Raw genomic sequence first — 23,510 nt, 5'->3', positions numbered from 1 at the left:
TTCTGCATAATTTAATTTGGTCGGTTAGCCACTAGAGTAGACTATTGTATTGACTATGTGAATAGTATTATTATCTAGTTAGAGTACGACGTCAGCTTTCTAAACTCATATATCAAATATGTATATATGTATTTGGGAGTGATGGTGCAAAATGTTTGTAATTATTCTTAAATTAACTCATGTTGATAACTATATCAGATATGAACATATATTCGTATTCACTTTCTATATTACGTCGAGAAATATTGACTATTAGATACAATTTTGATAGTTTTACCTCAGTTGTACCCTGCGAAGGCGTTTCTTAAACGATAGACTATGGAATTCTTAGCTTTTGCTGTGAAAAATTATCAATTTCAAAGATTCCAAGAGTTCCTTTTAGCCATACAGAAAGAATTTTTAGAAATCTGAAGCAATTGAACAATTTGTAGTAAAAAATTATCTTCGATTTACTTACTACTTTAAGATATAACTATGCATTTATTACTAAAACAAAAAAAAAACTAAAGAACATTCTTGTAAATGAAAAATCTTAAACCAGGGTAAATACCAACAGCTATTTTGTACCACGACTAATGAACTAAAATTTATGATACCATAAAAGGGACATTTATTTTTGTTTACACGGAACAATAACTCTACCCTAAAACAACCTTCATAACCGCAATGAAGTTTTTTTTGTATTCAAGCGGCGAGCGAGTCGAATTTTTACTTCTTGTGTTACTACGATATAATTTTTCATAGTATTAAATAACATTAAAATGCTTTTGAATTATCATTTTTTTGTGTTTCCAAATAAAACCTAACCATATTTTTATTATTCTTAGTTAATAAAACTTATATAGAAGTATAAATATTATAAAAATAATAAAGAAATAATTACTTTTGGACGAATTTAGTTCAAGATTTTAAAAATAATATTTTTCAAGTTATTTGACTTCTTTAACAAAGCCAACGTTTTAAAATTAGATAATTATAAAAAGAGAGTGGTCGGTGCGTTACTCTTTAAATATTTTTCAATAGAAATGTGATTCATCGGTGATAAATAAGCTTTAAGCTTGAGAATTATGAGTTTTGAATTATTCATTTGTAAGAGAAACAACAATAGTCGATTCGGTATGCACACAGAGTAAGTCTATACATAACTTATGTATATGTTTAGAAATACTATTTTAAGTAACAAACAATTATACTCTGAGTGCACTATGCCTAAGTTAGGCTCAGTAATTGAAACTAATTTTACTCGGCTTGTCCCTTTTGGACGCCAATTAATAGTTAATTTAGAGGTTTCCTATTTAAATAATTGTGGGTTCGATCCCCACTTGAGGAAATGACATATTTAATTAAAATTTATATTTTATAGGCAAATCGCGGTGTTGAATTCCGCTACTCAACGCGCAATGCCTCCAGAATTCGGCGGAAAATGGAGAATCGAGTGTCTTGACACTAGTTTCTCTCTGCCTACTCCACTGAGTGCGGGATATAGCGTGAGGCTAATTTATTGACATAATATATTTAAAGCTTTAACTATTACAACTAAAATTTAATTTATCTAAATTGGGTTGACAATTGAAAATCTATTATGTTTCATATTCTTTTCATAAAAATTTGATCCTATTTTATAAATATGATATTCAATCCTTTATATAGTGGTTATAGTATAATACGGGTTGACTAATAAATTATGCGGGGTCCAATATGTTTCCCTTTTTGTGGGGGAGCAAAAACATGTATAGATTTAAAATCAATAATTATATCGAAATCGTTTTACTAAGAGATATAGGAAAATAAATTAAAAATATTTTCAATAGGTTACATATAGGTAGGGTTTAGAGAAGAAGAGAAAGAAAAATGTTTATGTATCCATCTCGCTCCACCTAATAGTAGAGTACGACTTTTTGCTCCCGAGCAACGACCTGTTCTATGGACATAATAAGAGATACCTTCAAAATGGTCCTCGGGGGCAGAAAATAAGGTCTAAAACAATATAAGAAGACGTTTCGAAGCTTGGTTTTATCGTAGTACGGGATGTAGAGTACAAGTGAGTTTAATATTTTCATTTCACAGATATTTCGTAATGTTTCCTAATAGCCTTCTCAGTAAATAAATAATAACAAGAACTGATAATGGACTATGGTCTAATTTAAAGTAACATTATGCTGAGTGCAGTTGATAATGTACGATTTATAGGATTTATCTTTATAATGATAATTTGGAAATAATTTATATGTTTGCCTCACTGTGTATCCCGCATGTAGCAGGGTAGGCAGAGGGAACCTGGGAACCTTTCCACGAAATTCTGGAGGCATTGGGTGACATAAAATTATTAATCAGTTCATTTCTATCTGCTATTAGTGACTTTAAGATCTTCTAAAAGTTTTTGTTTTTACCAGAAGTTAATTTTTTTAATTTTTTTACTTTAAAATATATTTTATAGATATAATATATTTTATATTTTACATATAGTAGTATAATATTTTTTTAAATTACTATAATAATATTTTATATGCTATTTAAGTAGGTTCCACACAAAAAAGTAATTTCACTTCAGCATTTTTTTAAATAGCCTTTTAAAGAGCGCTTTAAAGACGACCATATACGCATACATAAAGGTTTTTATTCATACTCAACTTTCATATAGGGATCGGTTAAGAATAGAAATAAGTGAACTATTAACGTCTTTTGTATGTGTAAAACAAATACAAAAGGTAAAAAGAATGATTCATTTCATTCATTTGAAAGGTATATGTCTGGAAATTTTGTTTATTGGTATAAATAAATTATTTAAATTGGCTTGAAAGCTTAGTTATTTTAAAATCAAACAATATTTATTTATATATAAGGGCACAAGTGTGTGACTTTAAACTTGTGCCCATTCCAATTGTGGGTTCGAACCCCACTCTAGGAAATGAAATATTTATTTAAATTTATATTTCTTCGCTTCTAGTGTCCACGCGAAACGGGGCGTTAAGTTCCGCCATTCAACACGTAATGTCACCAGAATTCAGCGGGAAATCGGGAACGGAATGTCTTAACACTAGATTCCCTCTGACTATCATTATATGTGCGGGATAAAGCGTGAAACTGTTTTTTCTTACTTTGATAGAATCTTAATTCACAGTGAAGAAATAAGTAAGAAATCGTACTTATTATTAGCAATAGAAATGAAAATATTATAACATTAACCATATCAACAGAAAATTAATCAATTAATTATTATCAATTTTAACACAAAAATCTTTAACCTTTGATAAATGTTATTTAAATAATGATAACAGATTGTGACGAACTGAAAAAATACTTGTTTTTGATTTTATACACTTATTAATTGAACATGTAAAAAAGTAATAAAAATAAAAAAAAATATAGTACTATAAACCTTATTAATAAGAAAAGAATAAGAATATTATATAAGGGTTTTAGTTGTATTAGCAAAATTGGCAGCGTCATCGTTCAAGTATACATATTTTATATCTTCCGATAGAAAGTATAAGAACAGGTTCCGAAGGTACGAAACATACAGCCATACCAAATCTAATAATTTACTAGAGTTACGTAGTACGATTTCAAATTACTTTGTTTAAATAATTTAAAATAAAATAGGTGCGGCTTATATTACTTATATATTCGAAAGGAATCACTTATTTAAATATTTATATAGTGGCGAGGAAATATTCCATTGAAGTTGCGACAGAGCATCACAATAAACGAGTGATGCGCAAAAAGGGTGATGATGATCTAATCAGACACTATAAACGACCTTTGGCTATGAGGAAAATAAATAAATTATTGGTACATATTATATGTATGTAATGAAGAAAAAACTTGAAGAAATTAATAAGAACGCTGGCGAGGCCAGTCGTAGTGCAGAAGCATAAGAGAGTGACTTTAAGCGCAACGGATTGTGGGTTCGGTTCCCATTCGAGCAAATGAGTATTAATATTTTTATTTTCTCGCTCTGGTATGGATATATTGTGAAAGAAGGTTGGTGCTAATGATAATTAATATTAGGATAAAATTTAATTTACAAAATTAAAAATGAAAGTTAATTAACATTATATAAATAAAGTACTCGTCTGAAAATAATTAAAAGGTTGAACGACTGGATGGATGGAACATATAGAGGAACTAAAGTGGAACAATTTAGTAGTTTCAAGGAGCGCATCTGTTGAGCACATGGCCGATGCGGCGAGCACGGTTAGACATTCGATACGAGAACAGCGTCATATGTTTAAATTTTAAATTTTAAAAACGCGGTCAAGTAAGTAAGTTAGCTTAATAAAACAATAAAAAAATAATTTTCAAGGTTTTATCATCATTTGGCATTTAAATTTATTTAGAAAATGTCCCGATTAAAATTACATTTTTTTTATATTGAAGAAAGCATTTAATATTTTTGTTTTATGTTTATTTGAATAAATATTTAATTTTATCGGTATTGGTTTGTTATGAGCCTAAATTATCTTATAAAAATTAACATTCCATACCTAAACTCCCACAAATAATTTTTAAGCATCACTGAATTGACTAGAGCCTTCCTAGCATACAAAACATATTTATAAATAACTATTGAAATTTTAAAATATTTAAAACATATGTTAATATTGTTAATTTTCCTGTAAACAATAACAAGAATCGATACAATCAAACGAACGAACAATCTATTATATCAATAATGGGACATAAGAATGAACGAATAATCTAGACATCGCTCATAAAACTAATACTGTAGGGTAGGGGCATTGTCTGCTTGGCTTGTGAGCCTAATATCTCATGTACGAGGCATTGGGTTTTAAGGGCATCGCTGTAACCTCTGACATCCATTCCCCATTGTCATGCTAATCACAAGCCAATAATCTACTGGAACGTATATGCAGAATGCCAAATCAAATACTAATTCTAATTTACTGACATCCTCGTGAACACCTATCGATGTAGCCCGATGAGAACCTATGGCTTAGTTGGTCAGAGCGTTTGGACGGTTTCCAAGAGGAGCTGGTTGAAATACCGCTTCTTCAAAATTTTTACATGTTTTCTAAAAATTTTTTTTTTTCTCAACCCTTTAAACAAAATATTAACTTTTTTTCTAACTAAGATAATAAAAAACGCATATTTTCGAGGTAAGTATTAAAACAATAGAACGTTATCACATATCAAAATGATAAAATACCTCTAAGATTGCTGTAAACGTTAACGGACGGACACACGTCACGCGTCATACCATTATCTACAATTTTAAGCCGATTCAGTTAAGACCACCTACCTACTACAGTTCACAAGCAAAATTCTAATTATGCTTACTGTAACCTGACTCTGATACCAGCTTATCTTATATAAGTGGATGAACTACTTGGCACTTCCCGCCTAGATACCACGTGGTCGCTTGTAGAGCTTCCTTCCGTACTTCACTATGCTCAGGATAATGGATAAACTACTTAAGGATACCTACATCATCTGTTTACTTCCAAACCAGTTGGAAGGGCCGTGTGAGGATGTTCTCGGAACCTGCGTGCTGCTAATTTGAGCTTATTTGGAAAACCTCTCGTTGGTTTCTCATAATATTATAGGTATATTTTAGAATAAGTACAGATATTTATAAAAGCAATTGTATGAATTATTTAATGTCACCAATTTTATGTGTTTTTGCACGTTAACATGTGTCGAGCGGAATATAAATTTTGACCAAATGCCATCTGCATATTTAAGTATGCGGAATACTATTTACAAAGAATATAAAGTGGAAGACATAAATTTTGGTCGTTTGTAGTAAAATTAAGTATCCTTTCAAGGTCAACGTAGACCGTTGGTGACGCAAGTTGGAAACGGGTTTTCGAGTATTACGAGTTTGTTATGGAATTCATTGATAACAGATTGACACGAGCGTTTGATATCATTTGGTGAAGTTTAAGATATGGGGGAACTTTGACAATTTATTTTAATTATTAAAATTCAACATATTTATAAAAAAATAATTATGTTAGCTAGGTAGGTAGATTGCAATTTTAGAGTGAAAAAATAAAAATAATAAATATTTCATTTACGCGAGTGGGAATCGAATCCAACACCTGTCACGTTTACAGTGCCCCTACGCCACGATTGGTGTCATTAAAAAAATAATGGAAAAAAATTACTGGTCATTGAAATCTAAGTCGGAATGATACAATAGCCTTTAGGACGTGAAGACCCCATTGTTTATGATAAGTATGTGTACACATAAATATATAAATATATAGTATATGTACATACGAATCTTATATTTCTGTTCAGCGGAGCATTTCTATATGTCGATTGTTTTACTATTACATATGGAATTATTATCGACCTTATTTTATTATGGTTATTCAAAGCACTTCCTGGTGACATATTAAATAATTATACTAGCTCGTGCAAGGCGCGACGTTGAGTTCTGTCACTCATAACGTAATGCCTCCAGAATTCGGCGTAAACTGGGGAACGGAGTGTCTTAACACTAGGTTCGCTCTGCCTACCCTGCTGTATGCGGGCTACACGACTAATTAACAGTAAACAATTAAATCTATAGTAGGAAAACAATTGAAATATCTTTGACGAAACACCTTCCATTTTATGTCTTTATTATAAGTTTTACAATCTTTATTATTAAATAAACAAGAATATCAAAATTAACAATTTAAAAATGAATAACAAGGTTAAATGTCCAAATATTAGAAAGATTAAAATATTTTGCAGTAAAAAAAATTTAATACGACGAAACTTTCCTATCCATACCTATATTATAAATTCGAAAGTAACTCTGTCTGTCTGTCTGTCTTTTACACAATCAGGGCCAAACCGCTAATTTAATTGTGATAAAATACTCATATAGAGATACTTGAGGGCCTCGGGATGAACATAGGATACTTTTTTTTCTCATATTTGTAATATTTTCGATATATACCAATATATTAAAATACTTATTAATTTGACATGCAATTTGTTCCGCCATGTTAATAACAATCGTCGTTGCTAGGCAACGATTTGCAAAGTTTGTTGTTAGAAAACGTCACCCAAAATGAGCTTGCTTAACGCATCTCTCTATTGAAAACTGTAAATAATTTCATAAATATATTTAATAAATATTCATATAGTTCAAGCGGGCGTAGCCGCGTTCGGGTCCACTAGTATACTAATATAAGAAGAAATATTTGCACAGCCATTGTCTTAATAAACCGCTAGACTGTATGATATGTTCTAATAATAGATTGTCGTAAAACATCTACCTATCACAACTATAGCGGACGTTAAAACTATACAAGATTTGATTGCTTCAAATAGCTGAAAGTGATTCCCGTTGCATTGCAATGCATGTTATATTAGTAATGGACTCTATAATAAGTTACAATTGAGTAAGAATATACAAAAAAAAACAGTTTCACGCAGCATCCCAAAGTCAACTTAGTGTCAAGACACTCTGTGTAATGTATAGGTAAATTGGTGTATATAAGTTTTTTTTTGTTCTTGTTTAAAAAATCTATGATATGAGGTAAATAATATAATACAATAAACTATTTAACGTCAGAATTTTCAAGATGTTATTATTAAAAGTATAGAATATAATAATAAATATCTTGGACAATTAAAATAACAAGAAAAAAATCAAAAATCTCTGAAAAGTTAACTAATATAAAATATCAATTTCAATAACGTTACGTAAATTATGGAATTTGTATGAAATTTAACAAAATGTTCTAAATACCATATGTTTGGTACATTCGTGCACGCAAGGTGTTTTATTTTAAATATTGGTAAGATTAGAAAGTTACACCAAGAACGTTAGGTTATGAGTTTTTCCGGAGTTATACAAGCGCGATATTATAGATAATTGATGAATAGAGGATGTTTTTATTAAACTTTACCAATGTCAACGGAAACTGTGTTTTTATTTCCTCTTTTATATATAATATTTACTACATTTCTTATTTATGAGGTCGTCGCGGCGAAAGAGCACAAGGGTGTGACTGTAACGCAACGGTTACGGGTTCGTTTCCCACTCAGGGAATGAATTATTATTTATCTCTAATCGAAAGGTCACTTACTCATCACGAAATCTCAGAACCTACCAGAACTAGAAGTTTCAAATTTTGCACGGAGGTTATTTATAGGACATAGGTGCTCGCTAAGACGGGAATTTGCAATATTCAACTCCTAAGGGGGTGTTTTTGGGGTTGAAAGTTTGTATGAAACTTCGTTACTACAAATGCTAGGAGTCTCAAATTTTGCATGGACGTCACTTATAGGACGTAGGTACTCATGGAAACAGAAATTAATAATAACGTAGTTTACGCAGGCGAAGCCGCAGACGGACCGCTAGTTAGATAATATTTTCATTTCCTCGCTCTGGCGTGAAGCTGACTTTATTTTAATTTATTTCTTATTTACATATCCTAGAAACCTCAGTTGTATGACCCGACCTTTAACACTGTGTAAACAAACGTCGCTATGAAATCTAAAGTAACTGAAGTTCTTGTTTTATATAGTTTTTACGAGTTCATTGTCTTTGTTCAGTAAACAAGCGTGCTATTTTCATTTGCACCCAAAAGGGTTAAGACTTGAAAGGTTGCTCGTAAACTACAGTGGTAGCAACGCGTAAGTAACAATGTCTTAAGTAAATTTGTCGTTCAGTAGGCGTTAGAACAAATAATAGTCATTTGGTTGTCGTATACTTTAGTTCAAATACGTCCAATTAGTCAAGAAAAGCAGCATCTAATAAACGTTAGTATGGTAAATCAATATGTTTTTTTTTCTTATCACAGCAGGACACGGGGTTCCTAGTGTTAAAACTCTGCGCTCTCCACTTTCTGTCTTATTCTGGAGGCAATGCGGGTTAAGTGGCGGAAATTAACGCGGCGATTTGTCTTGACACTAGATATTAAACATTTCATATCCTCGAATAGAAACCGAACCCACACATATTGCCCCTCTCGCCAGGGCCCATCTGGCCCCAAATCTTCGAATCAATATAATACATTAATGTTTCAAAACATCTTCAAAATTTTATCTCGTCTATGAATATTTTCTATCAAAAAAAAATCTAAAATAATTTCTTAATATTTATAAACGTAATATAAATTCACTAGGCCATTTAACTTATTGGACAACAGGGGCGCTCGCTACATATCTCTCCGTCTCCGTATAAATTAACCTCAATTGAGAACGTTGTACAGGCGCTTGGTTGATTGAAGATGGCGTATTCTAACTGCGAGTAAACGCTATACTTATACTGAATATTCCTATCGTTTATATAAAAACAAAACTTGTAAAAATAACTATTTCAAACATATAGATGGGTAGGCAATAGGAACCTAGTGTTAAAACTCGCCGTTCCCCATTTTTCGGCGAATTTTTCGAGGCGTTACGTGTTGAGTGGTGGGACTCAACGCTGAGCTCATGTCTTGTTGCCAGAGCTAAGAAATAAAAATATCAATAACTAATAATTAATTTTCTCGAGTGAAAACCGAACCCGCAACCGCGTTTCAGTGACACCCTTGTGCCCTTACACCACGACGGCCTCGACTAAATTAATAACATTTTCTCTATTAACAAAACGACAATTATAAACTAAATAAAAAGAATATACAATAGGAATGATAATTTGATAACCTAGGAGTGTTTAGTAGTTAATGTTGGTGATAAGAGATAACAGCTCGCTGGAGCTGTTATCAAGCTCTACAGGTATTCTTGGTTTAATTGATAAGGGTATATACATACATAATGTTCTTGAATAATTCGAACAACGAGCGAACAAACATAGACCAAATGATGAAATTGTAGGTTACTATTTACATAGTCTATTTATTCATGATATTCATCTGGAACGACCACGTGCAATATTTGTAGCCTTGTCTTAAGTCATAAAATATTTGGTAAATTTTACTTACGACACTCAACACGTAAGTATCCAGAATTCGGTGGAAAGTGGGAACCGAGGTGTTTTAACACTAGATTCCCAGGTTCCCTCTACCTACCCTGCTTCATGAGGGATACTTATTAATAGAAAACATAATTTATAAATGTATATATTTTTGTAGCGTTTAAGAAAAACCTGTTAATTTTACTTAAGACATCAACGGTGACAAGATGACGACACTACTCTTATATAATATTCTAAGATCTTAATGCGACTTACTGCAGCGTCTTAATAAGAATTATATACAAAGAGATATACACATACATACATATGTATGACATATTTACATATATATATGATAAAAAAGAAAAAGTGAATAAGTTTTTTATACATATTTATATCACATATAATCTTTCTCATGTTTATTATATATACACGTTTCACAATTAGTTTATTATAATATCTTTAATACTCTCCAATTTACTTTCTTCTTCTTAAACGTCTTAATTACCATTAATCCCATTGATGATTCCACCATTTACTTAGAGAAGTATAAGTAGTAGAAGTTAATTTTTACAATTATTTATATAGAAACATTCATATTGTAAAGTGTATTGGTTTTCTATACAAATAAAATAATCTATTCTATTATTTTCTTAGAAGCATTGTTATTTTATTCGAGCATTGTAGACTCGAATCACGATAAACCAGATATGAAAAAATGTTATCAGCACTTTGAATGATCTCAACAAAAGGTCATCGTTGACATAATCTATTTCCAGAACAACTTTTTAATGTATTCATCATCAAATTTTAATTGTTAGGCCAGTTGTGGTGCAGAGGCACTGTTGTGACTGTAAGAGCGAATGGTTGTAGGTTCGATCCTCACTTCAGAATTCAAGGTCCCGAAAAATGAAGAACGGAGTGTCTTAACTCTAGATTTCCTCTGCCAACATGCTGTGTGCGGGTTAGAGCGTGAAGAAGATTTAATTAAATTATAACAGTTCCACAGTATTTTAATGCACATAATAAACGTTGGATTCTAAAGAAAGTAAATGTGAGAAAGCTCATAAACTGTTTACGTCAGATAATCTCGCTGGCTGTAATTAAAGAGATTGCTTAATATTTCGACATGAGATACCATAAATATGAAAATTAGGGACGTTTATTCTAATTTCACTTAAAAATTACTGAACGGATTTTGATGAAACTTTACAGTAATATAGAATAAATACCACATTGGCTACAATCCATGTAAATATTTTGTTCAATTTTTATTTAGTACACGGGCAAGGCCGCGTAACGGCTGCTAGTAGCGTAATAAAATTTCGACTAGCTAGATGCCCTATCACCTACTACTATAAAACACATCAAAAGAATTTATATCAAACATTTGACACCAATTGAACCAGAAGCAACCATAAACAGATTTCTTTGATGTTTATTTTTAGTTTGTTTTTCGTTATTAGCAAGTTTCTGGGCTTCTTGGCTTCCAATACGTTTGCGTTAATTTGTTTGACACCCTATAGTTGTTGGGAATGGTAGGTTCATCAACGTATGTGAAAGTACACTAGTTGTCAATTAGTTTAGTAAGAGAAATATACAATTGTACTATTATCTAGTGAGAAAGTCGAAAATTGAATTTATTATTTTTAAATGATTTGTATAATATACATGTAAATTCAAATCTTGTAGCAGTAAAAATATAAAAAAATAAATAGTACTTGGAACTGGCCTTGTAACAAGACGAAAATCCGGCAGAACAACAATGAAATTAAAGAATAAGGGGCAGTAGAATAAGTTTTGCCCGTAAAAAGGACTAAAGGTCCCACAAACGTCAGAAAAAAGGGGATGCGAATACCTGCCCTTCACAGTCGAAAAACACGGCTAATGGATAACCCTACGTTATATTTGATATTTTTTCTGTAATTTCAATAATATTTTATCTAGAATGACATCAGTTTAACATACTCGTGTACTGATAATAATTAAACAATGCTATGATAAGTAAGTAGTTTTAGTACGAAAACAAAGTTTTCTAGTCATATTTTTCACATTTCTCAATAAATTAACTTAATTAATAATAAATTTATAATAAAAAATCGAATATTCGAAATAATAAGCAATGACACAAATGTCTTAGCAACAAAACAAACTGTAATCAAACATGTTAGACTCCTATAACTTGCAACAGGAGTGGGCCCTTCTTATACCACTTTATAAGTACCAAATACGTTTATACGAGACACTGCTGACCTCTTCCGCATCACAGAACTACACTCAACACAATGAAATCCACGTTAAAAGTTTTACTATGTATATTTATATAATATGTATGTTTATATAATTCGATATCTTCGATACGAAGGTAGAGTACCGCGCGTACGTCCGTCCGTCTACGAGATTCAAAACAAACTGGTTGGCGCGACGATAGTGAAGTGAACTACTAAATACAACTGAGTCACGGAACCCTGAGTAACCCGGAGTGAACGCTGATCAAAAGCATAAGTTACGGTCTATAGGGCCCATATGAGGGGGACGGGACCTTTCATAACTTTAGTTTGTTACAAATTGTATTCGATTTAATGTAAGATTTGTATTCATTGATTCATTGTACTGATATTGCTTCTTAATTTTAATAGAATCGTTATTGTTGTTTACAAAATTAACTTTACAGTTTAGTAATATGTACTGCAAATGTACGAAAAAAATAGTATTAGAGTATAAGATTTTTTTTATGAAAAGTTTTGAAAATATATCAAAATCATAATATTTTGAAAACAAGAAGGAAAATTAGTAAAAAAACTTAACATAAGTATGTAAAAAATAAAGCCAAGTTAAAAAAAATATAAAAAAATGTCGCATCGTTCTTATTGCGTAAGCGAGTCCACTTTTGAGGATTTATGGGGCAAGAGTTCGAGCTACTTGTGATAACGTCTCTTAGTGCGCACGCGGCGTACATAAAAACCTAAGATTTTTTATACTAAAATACAAAGAAATGACGACAGCTTTAAAAATGTTATAGTGTAAACAATTAGTGTTTATTTTTTGTAATTGCAACAGTAGTAAAGCCTTGAATATCTTAACACTCTGTATACAGAATTTAATAGAATAAAATTAGCAATAAGGTTCTAATAAAAAGTTTCTTAAATGTCGCAATAACAAAGAGAATATCTATTCAGTAAAGTTTAGTATAAAAGCCAAGACCTTGGTGTTTAATGTTAAATATTTAAGTGACAAATAATATAGCCAAAAAAAATTCAAAAAAAACGCCTAACCAAAAATATTACATAAATATTTATTTACTACTTCTTTTCAAAGCACTTGTACCTCTTAAATTACTAATTTGATTTTCCTAAAACATAACCACCAGAAATGGCTTACAATTAAAAAAAGGGAACTTAAATAGTTTCATTGATTCAGGAGCTAGACATAGACAGACAGACAGACACGTCAAACCTATAACACCTCTTTTTCACATCGGTGGTTAATAAAACAAAGATTGATGTCAACTTACTGATTGATAAACTTCACTTTTAAGTGCCAACACTGCAAATTACTACGGCTCGTAAAATTTAACTCAAGGTGCAAGTGTTAACAGTGTATCCCTTTGTTAACATTGGATTATTGCCAACGCATGCTCCTTCTGAGGTTGTAGGAACTACTTACGAATTTACATATAGATATATATGTAGATATAGCCAGTAAGATATATTGTTTTTGTGCACTACCAATTATTATAATTATATAGTGTAAGTTTAGGGACGGTGTGCTGCCTCCAGAATTCGACGGAATGTGGGAACGGAAGTGTCTTAATGGGAACGAAGTGTCTTAACGCTAGGTTTTAGGCTTAGGAAACAGGAACCAGTTAAACTCCAGCTTACTGCATATCTTTAAATTCGAATAGTAAACGGAGAAAACAGGTACTGCTACTTAAATCCATTATCGACTTTCCTTCCGAACATTTGTGGACATTACGTATTTGTGTTAAAATTATGTACATAGAAGGTTCCAACACCTTCCCTTCTCTTCCCTTTAAGCAGGAGACACATATTGTTATCATTATAAATAATTTCTTCATATAATATTTACTATTTTGTAACCACAACCTATAAAAAAATTAAATATATATATAAGTAGTATATAACATTCAATATTTGACCTAAACGAGAAGAACTAGAAATCGAAACGTAAATTATATTGCCATTGAACCTAATTGATGGAAACCTCCTATACGATTGCTTCAATAAAATATACTACGACGGGTTATATAAATTAATTCATAGACATAAGTAAATAGTTAGACCTCAATAGTAAATAAGTTATACATTAAGTTATAAGTTTTATATTAAGTTTTTTTATGTGGATGGGGATGCTAAACACCGTTCTTAATGACTGTGAATTAAATAAATAAATAATTGGAAGCAAAAAAAAATAAGTCTCGTAGTTACCCCAATTAATTTATAATAATTTTTAAGGCCCATTTTCTACCCCTAGTTGACATTACTGATTAGATTTTTATTGGTCTAAAACATGTTTTAAAATGCTTTATAATCCAATTATGTCACAAAACTTTCAATCGATCGATTATTCCAAAAACATCAATAACTTTTATATATTTTTTTGTACTATTGGTTTCTCTAATTAAGAAAAAGAAAGAAAATAAAAACAATATATTAAAATTGCCCTTATAACGTCCTAAATAGAATGGTATCGTAAGAACAACGATTGATGTCCGCGCTTAGTTCTGGTGTTGAATTATTTATGGCGGCACTGCTTTTACAGTAAATTACTTAGACGTACAAAAACAACACCGGCTAATATTATTGAAAAGTGCACTTCTTTGTCTTTTGTTTGGGATGGAGACAAAGGGATGTATACGTTAATGAAATCAATAAACATTTTGTCAATTATAAATAAAGATATATTATATAGTTTACAGAAAATGATCTTTTTTAAGTTTTACATTATTTCGTAAATTTCCGTATATGTATAAGGCTTGTTTTTTAATCTTTCCTAAGAAATCCTAAAATTATTTTGTGGGTGGGCAGAGAGAACCAAAATTCTAGAAGCATTGCGTGTCAGTAGTGGAACTCAACGTTGTACTTTTACATCGTTACCAGATCGAGGAAATAAAAATATTAAATATTTAATTTTGTCGAGTGGGAATCGAACCTACAATCTATCCCGTTCACAGTCGAACGCTTAAACCCTGTGCGACGACTGGTGTTATTAAGTTAGAGGGATTCATTTTACCAGAACTGAGAAATTAAAATAAGATTTAAAATCAATCATTCAGTATATTTCAAGTTCCAACCTACGCCCCGCTACGTAGACTACCGCACGTCCTAACAATTAGGAACTGTTTCATTCCGTCATGATATAATATCAATTTATTACTTTGATTCTGTCCTGTTGTGGGGAACGGAGTGCCTTAACACTAGGTTCCCTCTGCCTACCTTGCTTTCTGTGGGATACAGCGTAAAGCTGATTTGAAGCTGAACCGGCAACATCAAAACGTTAGTTATAATAATATATATAGGATAGTAATAGGCAACAGTCTTAATTTACCATATTTGTATCTGATATGGATAAAGTTACATTTTACCTGTGTCCTAGTAAAGTAATATGACGGTATAAAAGAATAATCAAGGTCTAATTGAACGTCATTTGCTGTTCCGTGATGCATGATTGGAATTCTTTATGCATTAGTAGGAAATGTTTCTTTCTTAGATGAGTTTAAAATAATCAAAATGTTCAATAAAAATGATGGTACGATCTAAAATATCTTTATATATTTTTATTTATTCGGATAAATCTCAAAAATAAAAAAGATATTATATTATTATGTAAAAACAAATTATTATAATTTCTATAATCCACCCTACTGACAAAAATAGTTAATTTAAACTCAACAATAAAAGTACCCACTTGTTTCAAAGTCCCTATACTCGTATATAACAAATTCAAAGCAAAACGTTATTAGGACTAAACGATAAAAACTACGAGCTCGAGGGTTTCGCATTCAACATGAGTTTTTACGGTCTCCCCGTTAAAGATTAGGGCATTGATTTATTAAAGACTGTCACGTTGGTTCTGTTTATTTTTATGAGTTTAGTACAAAATCGGAATTTCCAAATGCTTATTTAATTCAAAAATTACACTTGAGGAATTCAATTATTTTTTTTAAATTCTTCGCTCTGGCTCTGGCATACGCCACTCAACACACAATGCCACGAAAAGTTCAATGGAAATTGGGGGACGGAGTGTTTTAACACTAGGTTCTCTCCGCCTAAGCTGGTTTAATATTATTTTTATTCAAAAATCCACGTAGTATCTATAATAGCTGTAACATTATCATTTATTTATACGCCATGAACATGGCAATATCGAATTTCTAAATGAATAGAGCGATACATAAATTTAAGTTGCATGTGAACAGATTTTTTTATAAAAGCTATAAATTTCCCAACATTTCAAGACTATAAAAATATAAATTAAGTATGCAAGTTAAATTTTAACATAGCTATGTACTTTTACGAAAAATATGTGCACTTTAAAATACTTTAAACTTTTTTATGAAATGCGGAAAATGCGAAAAATGCCAGATTAAAAATTATTTATGGCGGAATTCAGAAAAGCGCCAGAGAATGGTACCGCTGTATGCATTATTTCTGAGTAAGGAAAAGCATTTTGTTTTATCACACCGCAAACGCTAAGCGGCTTTTACACTTCGCTATTACAGATAATTATTCAAATGTACTCTTTTGCATGAAATTCTTCGTATACGGAAGAAAATTATTATTAAAATAAGGCTAGATTAATAAATAAAGATAAATGTATAATAATTGATATCTCGATGAAGAAAAATGGTTAGCTAATCTAGTTAATAACAGTTTTAATTTGAAATGTATTTTCGAGTAAGTACTACATACTAGTTTTTACAAACGTGGTAAAATCTTTTAATACACTTTCCATTAAAGTTTAGCTTTAAGCAATAAAAGTACGTTTTTGTTAGAATCAGAGGCAAACAAAATCTAAAGTAATATATTATTATAATTATAAATATAATTATTTCTTTCATCTTTACATTAATACTATACTTTTTATGGGGTTTCATCGTCCACGCCATTAAAACATAACAAACTAAGATATTCAACAAATTTTTGAACATTCATCGTACGATTTCAGTATTTAGACTTTACAAACCAAACGTTATCATAAATATCACAAAAAATTACAAAATCATTAAAAAATATCATAACCCAATAAAAAAAATATATAAAAACCCATGTACATTCCCCATAAATAATTTTCAGTCAGGTCAAAGACAGTGCTAGCTGTTGCCACACATTCCTACCACCCGATATGGCGCGACCGCACTCGGCCGTGTGACTCGAACCCATAACATGCTGTATCTGATCTAGAGACAGTTCATCTCTTCTATATGTAATTGGGTTTTCGTGATGAACTTGATGATGAACTTTAACAACGGTGTAATGTATGAGAAATTGTATTTTTAGATCGATTGTGATAAGAAAATGTATGTAATATGCTTCAACTCCAGGGCGATATCTTTTAAATTATTTTTATTCTAATGTCATTTACGTCATTATAAGAGAGGTATCGGTATCGGTCGGTAGTGATGATTCAAACTAAGGTCATCAAGAGCACTCTACAGCAGGCACGCTCCTCTGACTCCGAGGAGCATGCTATCAGCGGGTTTTTTCTCCAGGTTAATATAATGAAGGTTCCGTGACTGATATAGCGAACCACCACATCAAAATTGCCATTTCCTATAGAGATGAGGAGGTAATAAGGATATTGGATAACCAACTCCAACCAACCACCCTGAATATTGACACGAGCGATGATAGGCCGATTATGTTAACTTCACACTTTACGAATACCAGGTTAATAAAAAAACGCAGGAAAAAGAAAGGCACAGGCTATCAAAGCTTGTAGCTTAAAGTAACTAAAAAAATCTAGAAACTTTACATTATTCTCATTACACTAATCACAAACGAAATTCGAACCTGCTCCCCCTGAATAATATAAAACTTCATACATAAACAATATTTTTATTGGATGCAAAAATAACTTATATAAACGAATTTTATTCCGATTATATTTTAATCATATGACTTGAGGCCGTCGTAGCGCATTGGCGGTAACGCGACGGTAGTGGGTTCGGTCCCCACTCAAGGAAGTGAAATATTTATTTACGTTTATACTTCCATTTCTTCGTTCTGGTGTCGAGGCAAAAGCTCGGCGTTGAGTTCTGCTACTCAACACTCAAAGCCATGAACGTGGGGAACGGAGTGTCTTAACACTAGGTTCCCTCTGCCTACCCTGCTGTGTGCGGGATACAGCGTGAAGCTGATAAAAAAAAACATATGATTTAATTTATAGGAAGTTACTAGAAAGCTGCGCTCGCTTCTTTATCAGAAATATTATTAGATGACACGTAAAACATCTGTCTGTCCATTACATTTTGTAAACATGACTACATATTAATAATTTGTTATCGAAAACGTATAATGTTCCGTTGTTTATAGAAGCAACGGTGTTTATCGCTCCCTATTAGTAATGTGATCTTAGTCAACGGGTTTTTATTTACTATTTATACGGTTTTTTATAGGTCAATGTGCCGTCGAATTCATTAGAATTCAAATAAATAAATTATAGGAAAGGTGTTAATAAAAATATTCATTTTTATTAAAAGACAGTGATATAAGCTTGTCTGTAAAATCTACAGGTTGTGCTTTCGATTTCCACTCGAGGAAACTAAATATTTATTTAGATTTATATTTTAATTTCTTCACTCTGGTGCCAAGACAAAGCGCGGTGTTGAGTTACGTTAGGTATTCGGCGGAATGTGCAATTACATTTTTTAACAGACTTCTGTAAGAAAAGGAATTTTTACCTTTAAGGAAGTTTGTTACCTCATAATCACTACTTCGAAATTACAAAATCTTTGTAAAATTATTTTTCATTTCGGTCGGTCGGTTTTTCTTTTTGTTAAAAATTAATTTATTAATAATAGTTAATTATCGTAATTGAATCTTGCTTAAATTTGGATGCTGGATATTACTTTTTAATTTATATTTTAAATATACATCATATTATAATCGACTGAGACTAGCATTTGAAAAAAAAACTATTTACCTATGTTACAAATAAATATAATTATTTATTTTCTATAAACAATAAAAATCTTAAAGGTATACCTAGAAATATATAATAACAAATTCATATAATACAAATATGTAGACAGTAATAGTAGAAACCTTCTAAATTATTACTAGAAAGTACTCACGTTAGTGGTCAGCTGGGTTGTCAGTGTGTGCACCTTTTCCTTTGCATCCGCCAGTTCTCGTCTGAGCTTTCGCACCTAAACCGTAACGTTAATTTAAATATTTATTTATAATTTTTATATGTAATTAATTTTATGTCAATAATAAATTATGGATTTTATTTCTTTTTTACACCTTTCGATAGGAAAATTTACAAAGAATAAAGAAGCTTTATAAATAGCTATATATTAATAAAGTAGAAGAAGGACTTTATTTAAAAGAAAATAAATGGAATATTATTTAAAAAAAAAGCATTGCATAGAAACAAAAAGCCACAATTGAATCCATTAACTTTCACAACAGATTTTAATTTATTAATTAAGTAAAAATTTAATTCAAATTTAATATCTACATCTACTTACCTCGTGTGCCTGTCTCTCGTCGGATCCGGCGCCAGCTGCTAGCGATGACGCCGTCGATACCAACGACGCTGTTGAACCGTGAACTAGAAAACAAGAAAGAAATTAACTTGTAACCTACTTAAAGTATATAATATTAATAAAGTATAGACACATGACTTTATTGATTCATTAATATTTATGTAAAATATTTATTAAGTAATAAAGACTTTTAATAGATGCATTTATATATTGGTGTTTTTTTATATTTAGTTTTAATTGTACGTTTCATTATGTTAGTGTATATTAGAGAACCTACAATAATTTATTGACCTTTTGTATGTAAATATTATAATTAATTGAAGATGCTTTGGAAAATGTAAGAAAATCTTTATGTTAATATTTGTCATATAATTATAATAATAATTTAAATAACATAAACAGTACTAGTAAAAGCAGTTCTATTTAATTTACAGCTAAACATTATAGTTTAAAAGCCTAATAAGACTAACATGACTTGCATCAATAATTTTGATATGTGACTGTACCGCCATTATTATTTAGAAAAGTATTTCCGCTTTCCTTATAAGGCTTTAGCTTATTACTTCATAATTGTATAGGATTCATCATAATAAGAACTCCTAAGCATATTATTTTATATCATAATCCTACCTTCATCATTTTTCTTAGGATAGTGATGAGAGTGGCGCGGCGTGTGCATCACGTTGCCGGGCTGGTGCGTGGGGCTCAACGCCGACCGCGGAGACGGGGACGGTGGCTCCGATACACCGTAGTTCAGACCTGTTTTGAAAATTATTTGTATAAATTAATTATTTAATTTATTTAATGCAAATGGATTAACTAAACTACTAGTTTCTGTTTATTCATTAATTTTGTAAAATTATGGAAGGTACATTTGCAAAATTATATAATTTGTTATAAGCCTTTAAAGGATATCTACGTTCTACAAGTAAAAATAACAAAAAATAACCTCTTTTTTCTATTTTATTTAATACAATAATACAAAACTAAAATATTAAATTCGTACCTTGTCCTGCTGGTCCGTACTGCACCGGCAAACAATAATACGGCTCATAATCACTCTCTGAAGATCTCTGCAGCATCGACGGGTACAGTTTCTCTGATTTCGTAGACCTGGAATCAATGTATTCTTAGTAATGAAACAAAGATAAGCTACATATAAACCATTTTTATAATATAATATACAATACGTATAACGAAGCCTAACTCATATAATAGACGATAGCCAAATTTATTATACGGTATAATCAACATTTAGCGTACACTGTACAATTTGCAATAATGACGTAAGCAAATAATATTCAAAACGTAAAATAGCCTAATAATTATTACAATTGCAAATAATAAGTTATTTTATGGTTGATATCAATTTTAATGATAAACTATAATTATAATCATTTTAATGATTTCTCTCCTTCGTCATTGCAAAATAATGAATAGCGAATATATATTTTTAACGACAAATTCGATATATTTTAAGTAAGCCGTGCCCACTGTCCTACATGCAACAGTTAATGAAGCGTGCCCACTTTGAAGCCAATACATATATTTGTCAACCTTGTGGCATACCTTGGGAACGTCCTATCTCTGAGATAGCTAAAAATTAATTAAAATATTATAATATCAAATATTTACATATAATAGGTTATATGTTACTTACATATATGCATGAGGGAGGAAGAGCTTTAAAGCATAGTGATAGTATTCTACATAAATAAATAACGGAATCGATTTGATGATGAATATGGTAATGGAAGTGGCGTAGCTCACATTTGGATATGAACCTACACTCAAAATTAACTATATTTTAGTTACCCATTTATATTTTTTAATGTTTCATATATATTAATCAAGGACCGTTTTACCGTTTTAAAATTTTAATTCTTCTTTTTTGTAGTTATTTGTTATACAAAATTACGAAAATTTAGCTAGTAATATAATAACATGTTATATGAAATCTTTCTTTTATTTAATTTTATTATTATATACAAAATTTCAATGGGGACCTAATCAACAGTAAGCTACGCCACAACCAGTGTTGTACCTACCTAATACTGTTGCTTCTGTTGAGCCGGGAGGTCTGTGCGTCACGGTGCAGGATGAGCTTATTGTGTGTGAGGGAGCTGCGGTGGGAGTTAGGGGAGGTGTGTTGCGCGGAGTGGAGCGACGTGAGAGACTCCATGGACTCGCCCTCCGAGAGGCGCCCGCTCGCCGAGTACGTGTTGCTGAAATGCGATACAACACATGCGACCAGTTGTACCTATGTTTACTTGTATATGATTGGGTGTAGCTAGAGATTGAAATGTCGATTTTATTTTACTTAATTAATATTTAAATTTAAACAACTCTATCTTAGAGCTCATGTTTACCAAAGAAGCTTATTATAAATAAATTTATTTATCTGTGATATCGACTTTGTTTATTCAAATAACAGATATTTAACTAATGCAAAAAAAAATTTTTTTTTTAATAGTAAGTAGTATATCTCTAGCTACAACTGGCTGGAAAGGACTGCGAAAGCATGATAGTGAAACACTTTGTGTCACCTCAATAAAAATGCACACAAAATGCACACCTGGGGGGGATGAATGATTGAAGATGCTACAAACAATTTAACATATAAATATGGGGGGTTATTCAATCAACTCGCATTCTTATTAATATACAATTAATTTACCTGTGTCTCAACCACGGTGCGTAAGGTATTCCATAGTCGGATTTTACTTCTGAATACGTTTGGGTATCAGAAAGGCTTCCATCGCTAATTTTCATACCACCTCTTGGGGTTGCCCTGCAAGAAATACACTTGAAACTAACGATCGCTACGATAACCGAATTTGAACTGATCCTGACTTACCCACAAATTTTATATCTAAATAAACATAAGAATGATAAGACTGTTTGTGGTCATGTCAACAGCTTGTATAGATAATAAATGTAAACATGCAAATTTAAAATTTTACTATAAAAATGGAATTACATATTTCGTTTTTAATATAAACTAAATATTTCGAAATTATAAAAGCACTATTCTACATTAAACCTACGAGTATACTGAAAATGACAAGACGTCGTTTAAATTTAACAGGCTACAGATACGTAGTTAGTCATTAATAAATGAATTTAATTAACGCATCGATGCAACATACAAACATTATATTTTTATAATTGATGCTTAGATATATATTTACATATTTCATAAGCAAACAGGCAAACAGCATAGAAAATTGAGTATATAATGTAGTTGCGTTTCTCCATTCTCCACTTTGCATTCCATTTAAAAAATAATGCGTTTCGAATAAATGTATAGATATATTTAAAAAATATATATTTTTGTAAAATATTTACAGTTAAAGTATCAGAATTAAATTAAAAAATATAAAATAATGACATATTTATCTGGTATTTTTATTAATAAATATATTTTTTTCTTTTATTCACATAATTAAAGTGCAGAGTACGGCTCTGTTTACACTATATATGAGTTTGACACAATCATTAATTACTGGCGGCTCTTAAGCTATGTGATCTGGTCTCGAAGTGATGATGTCACACGAGATGCACAAACAATAAAATTAATTCCTATTTAAGACTTGTTTTATATAAGAAATGTATAACAGTATTTAAACTATTTATTATAAAGGTATATTTGTTACTAATTGAATAGGACTTCGGGCCAATACTGTTTACTGAAACTAAAATTAATTTTGAGACGACCAATTAGAAAAAACGATTTGATGAAAACGGCCCTGCTTTCGATTTTCATTCGGATTTATGATTTTTTAAATTTTTCCTAAGATGACAAAACGCGGAGTTGAGTTCCGCCACCCAACACAGAAATCGAAGGCCGAGTGAATATTATGTAACATACGTATTTACGTATAATTTATGTTACTAAAATATTTATGT

At 31.0% G+C, this 23,510-nt stretch overlaps 1 protein-coding gene across 9 annotated transcripts in view; it reads right to left on the bottom strand.

Moving 5' to 3' along the window:
- sick (sickie) overlaps positions 1–23,510 on the bottom strand; it is a 254,751-nt gene that overhangs the window by 80,845 nt on the left and 150,396 nt on the right. For 4 of the 9 annotated variants that reach the window (XM_085192441.1, XM_085192443.1, XM_085192448.1 and 1 more), the window contains 7 exons: positions 22,279–22,392; positions 21,650–21,826; positions 21,171–21,197; positions 20,608–20,714; positions 20,232–20,360; positions 19,584–19,666; positions 19,185–19,259 (listed from right to left, as the gene is read on the bottom strand). In XM_085192441.1, the coding sequence (XP_085048567.1) occupies positions 19,185–19,259; positions 19,584–19,666; positions 20,232–20,360; positions 20,608–20,714; positions 21,171–21,197; positions 21,650–21,826; positions 22,279–22,392 (712 nt within the window). The remainder of the gene's footprint in view (positions 1–19,184; positions 19,260–19,583; positions 19,667–20,231; positions 20,361–20,607; positions 20,715–21,170; positions 21,198–21,649; positions 21,827–22,278; positions 22,393–23,510) is intronic. The other 5 variants (XM_085192444.1, XM_085192446.1, XM_085192445.1 and 2 more) reach the window with 3 other exon arrangements.

Source organism: Heliconius melpomene, chromosome 11 (genome assembly GCF_056956725.1).
Source record: "Heliconius melpomene rosina isolate 202511_hmr_F chromosome 11, ASM5695672v1, whole genome shotgun sequence".
NCBI lineage: Eukaryota > Metazoa > Arthropoda > Insecta > Lepidoptera > Nymphalidae > Heliconius > Heliconius melpomene.
The sequence above is the reverse complement of the archived record's forward strand: the minus strand, read 5'-3'. Positions and strand labels throughout refer to the sequence as shown.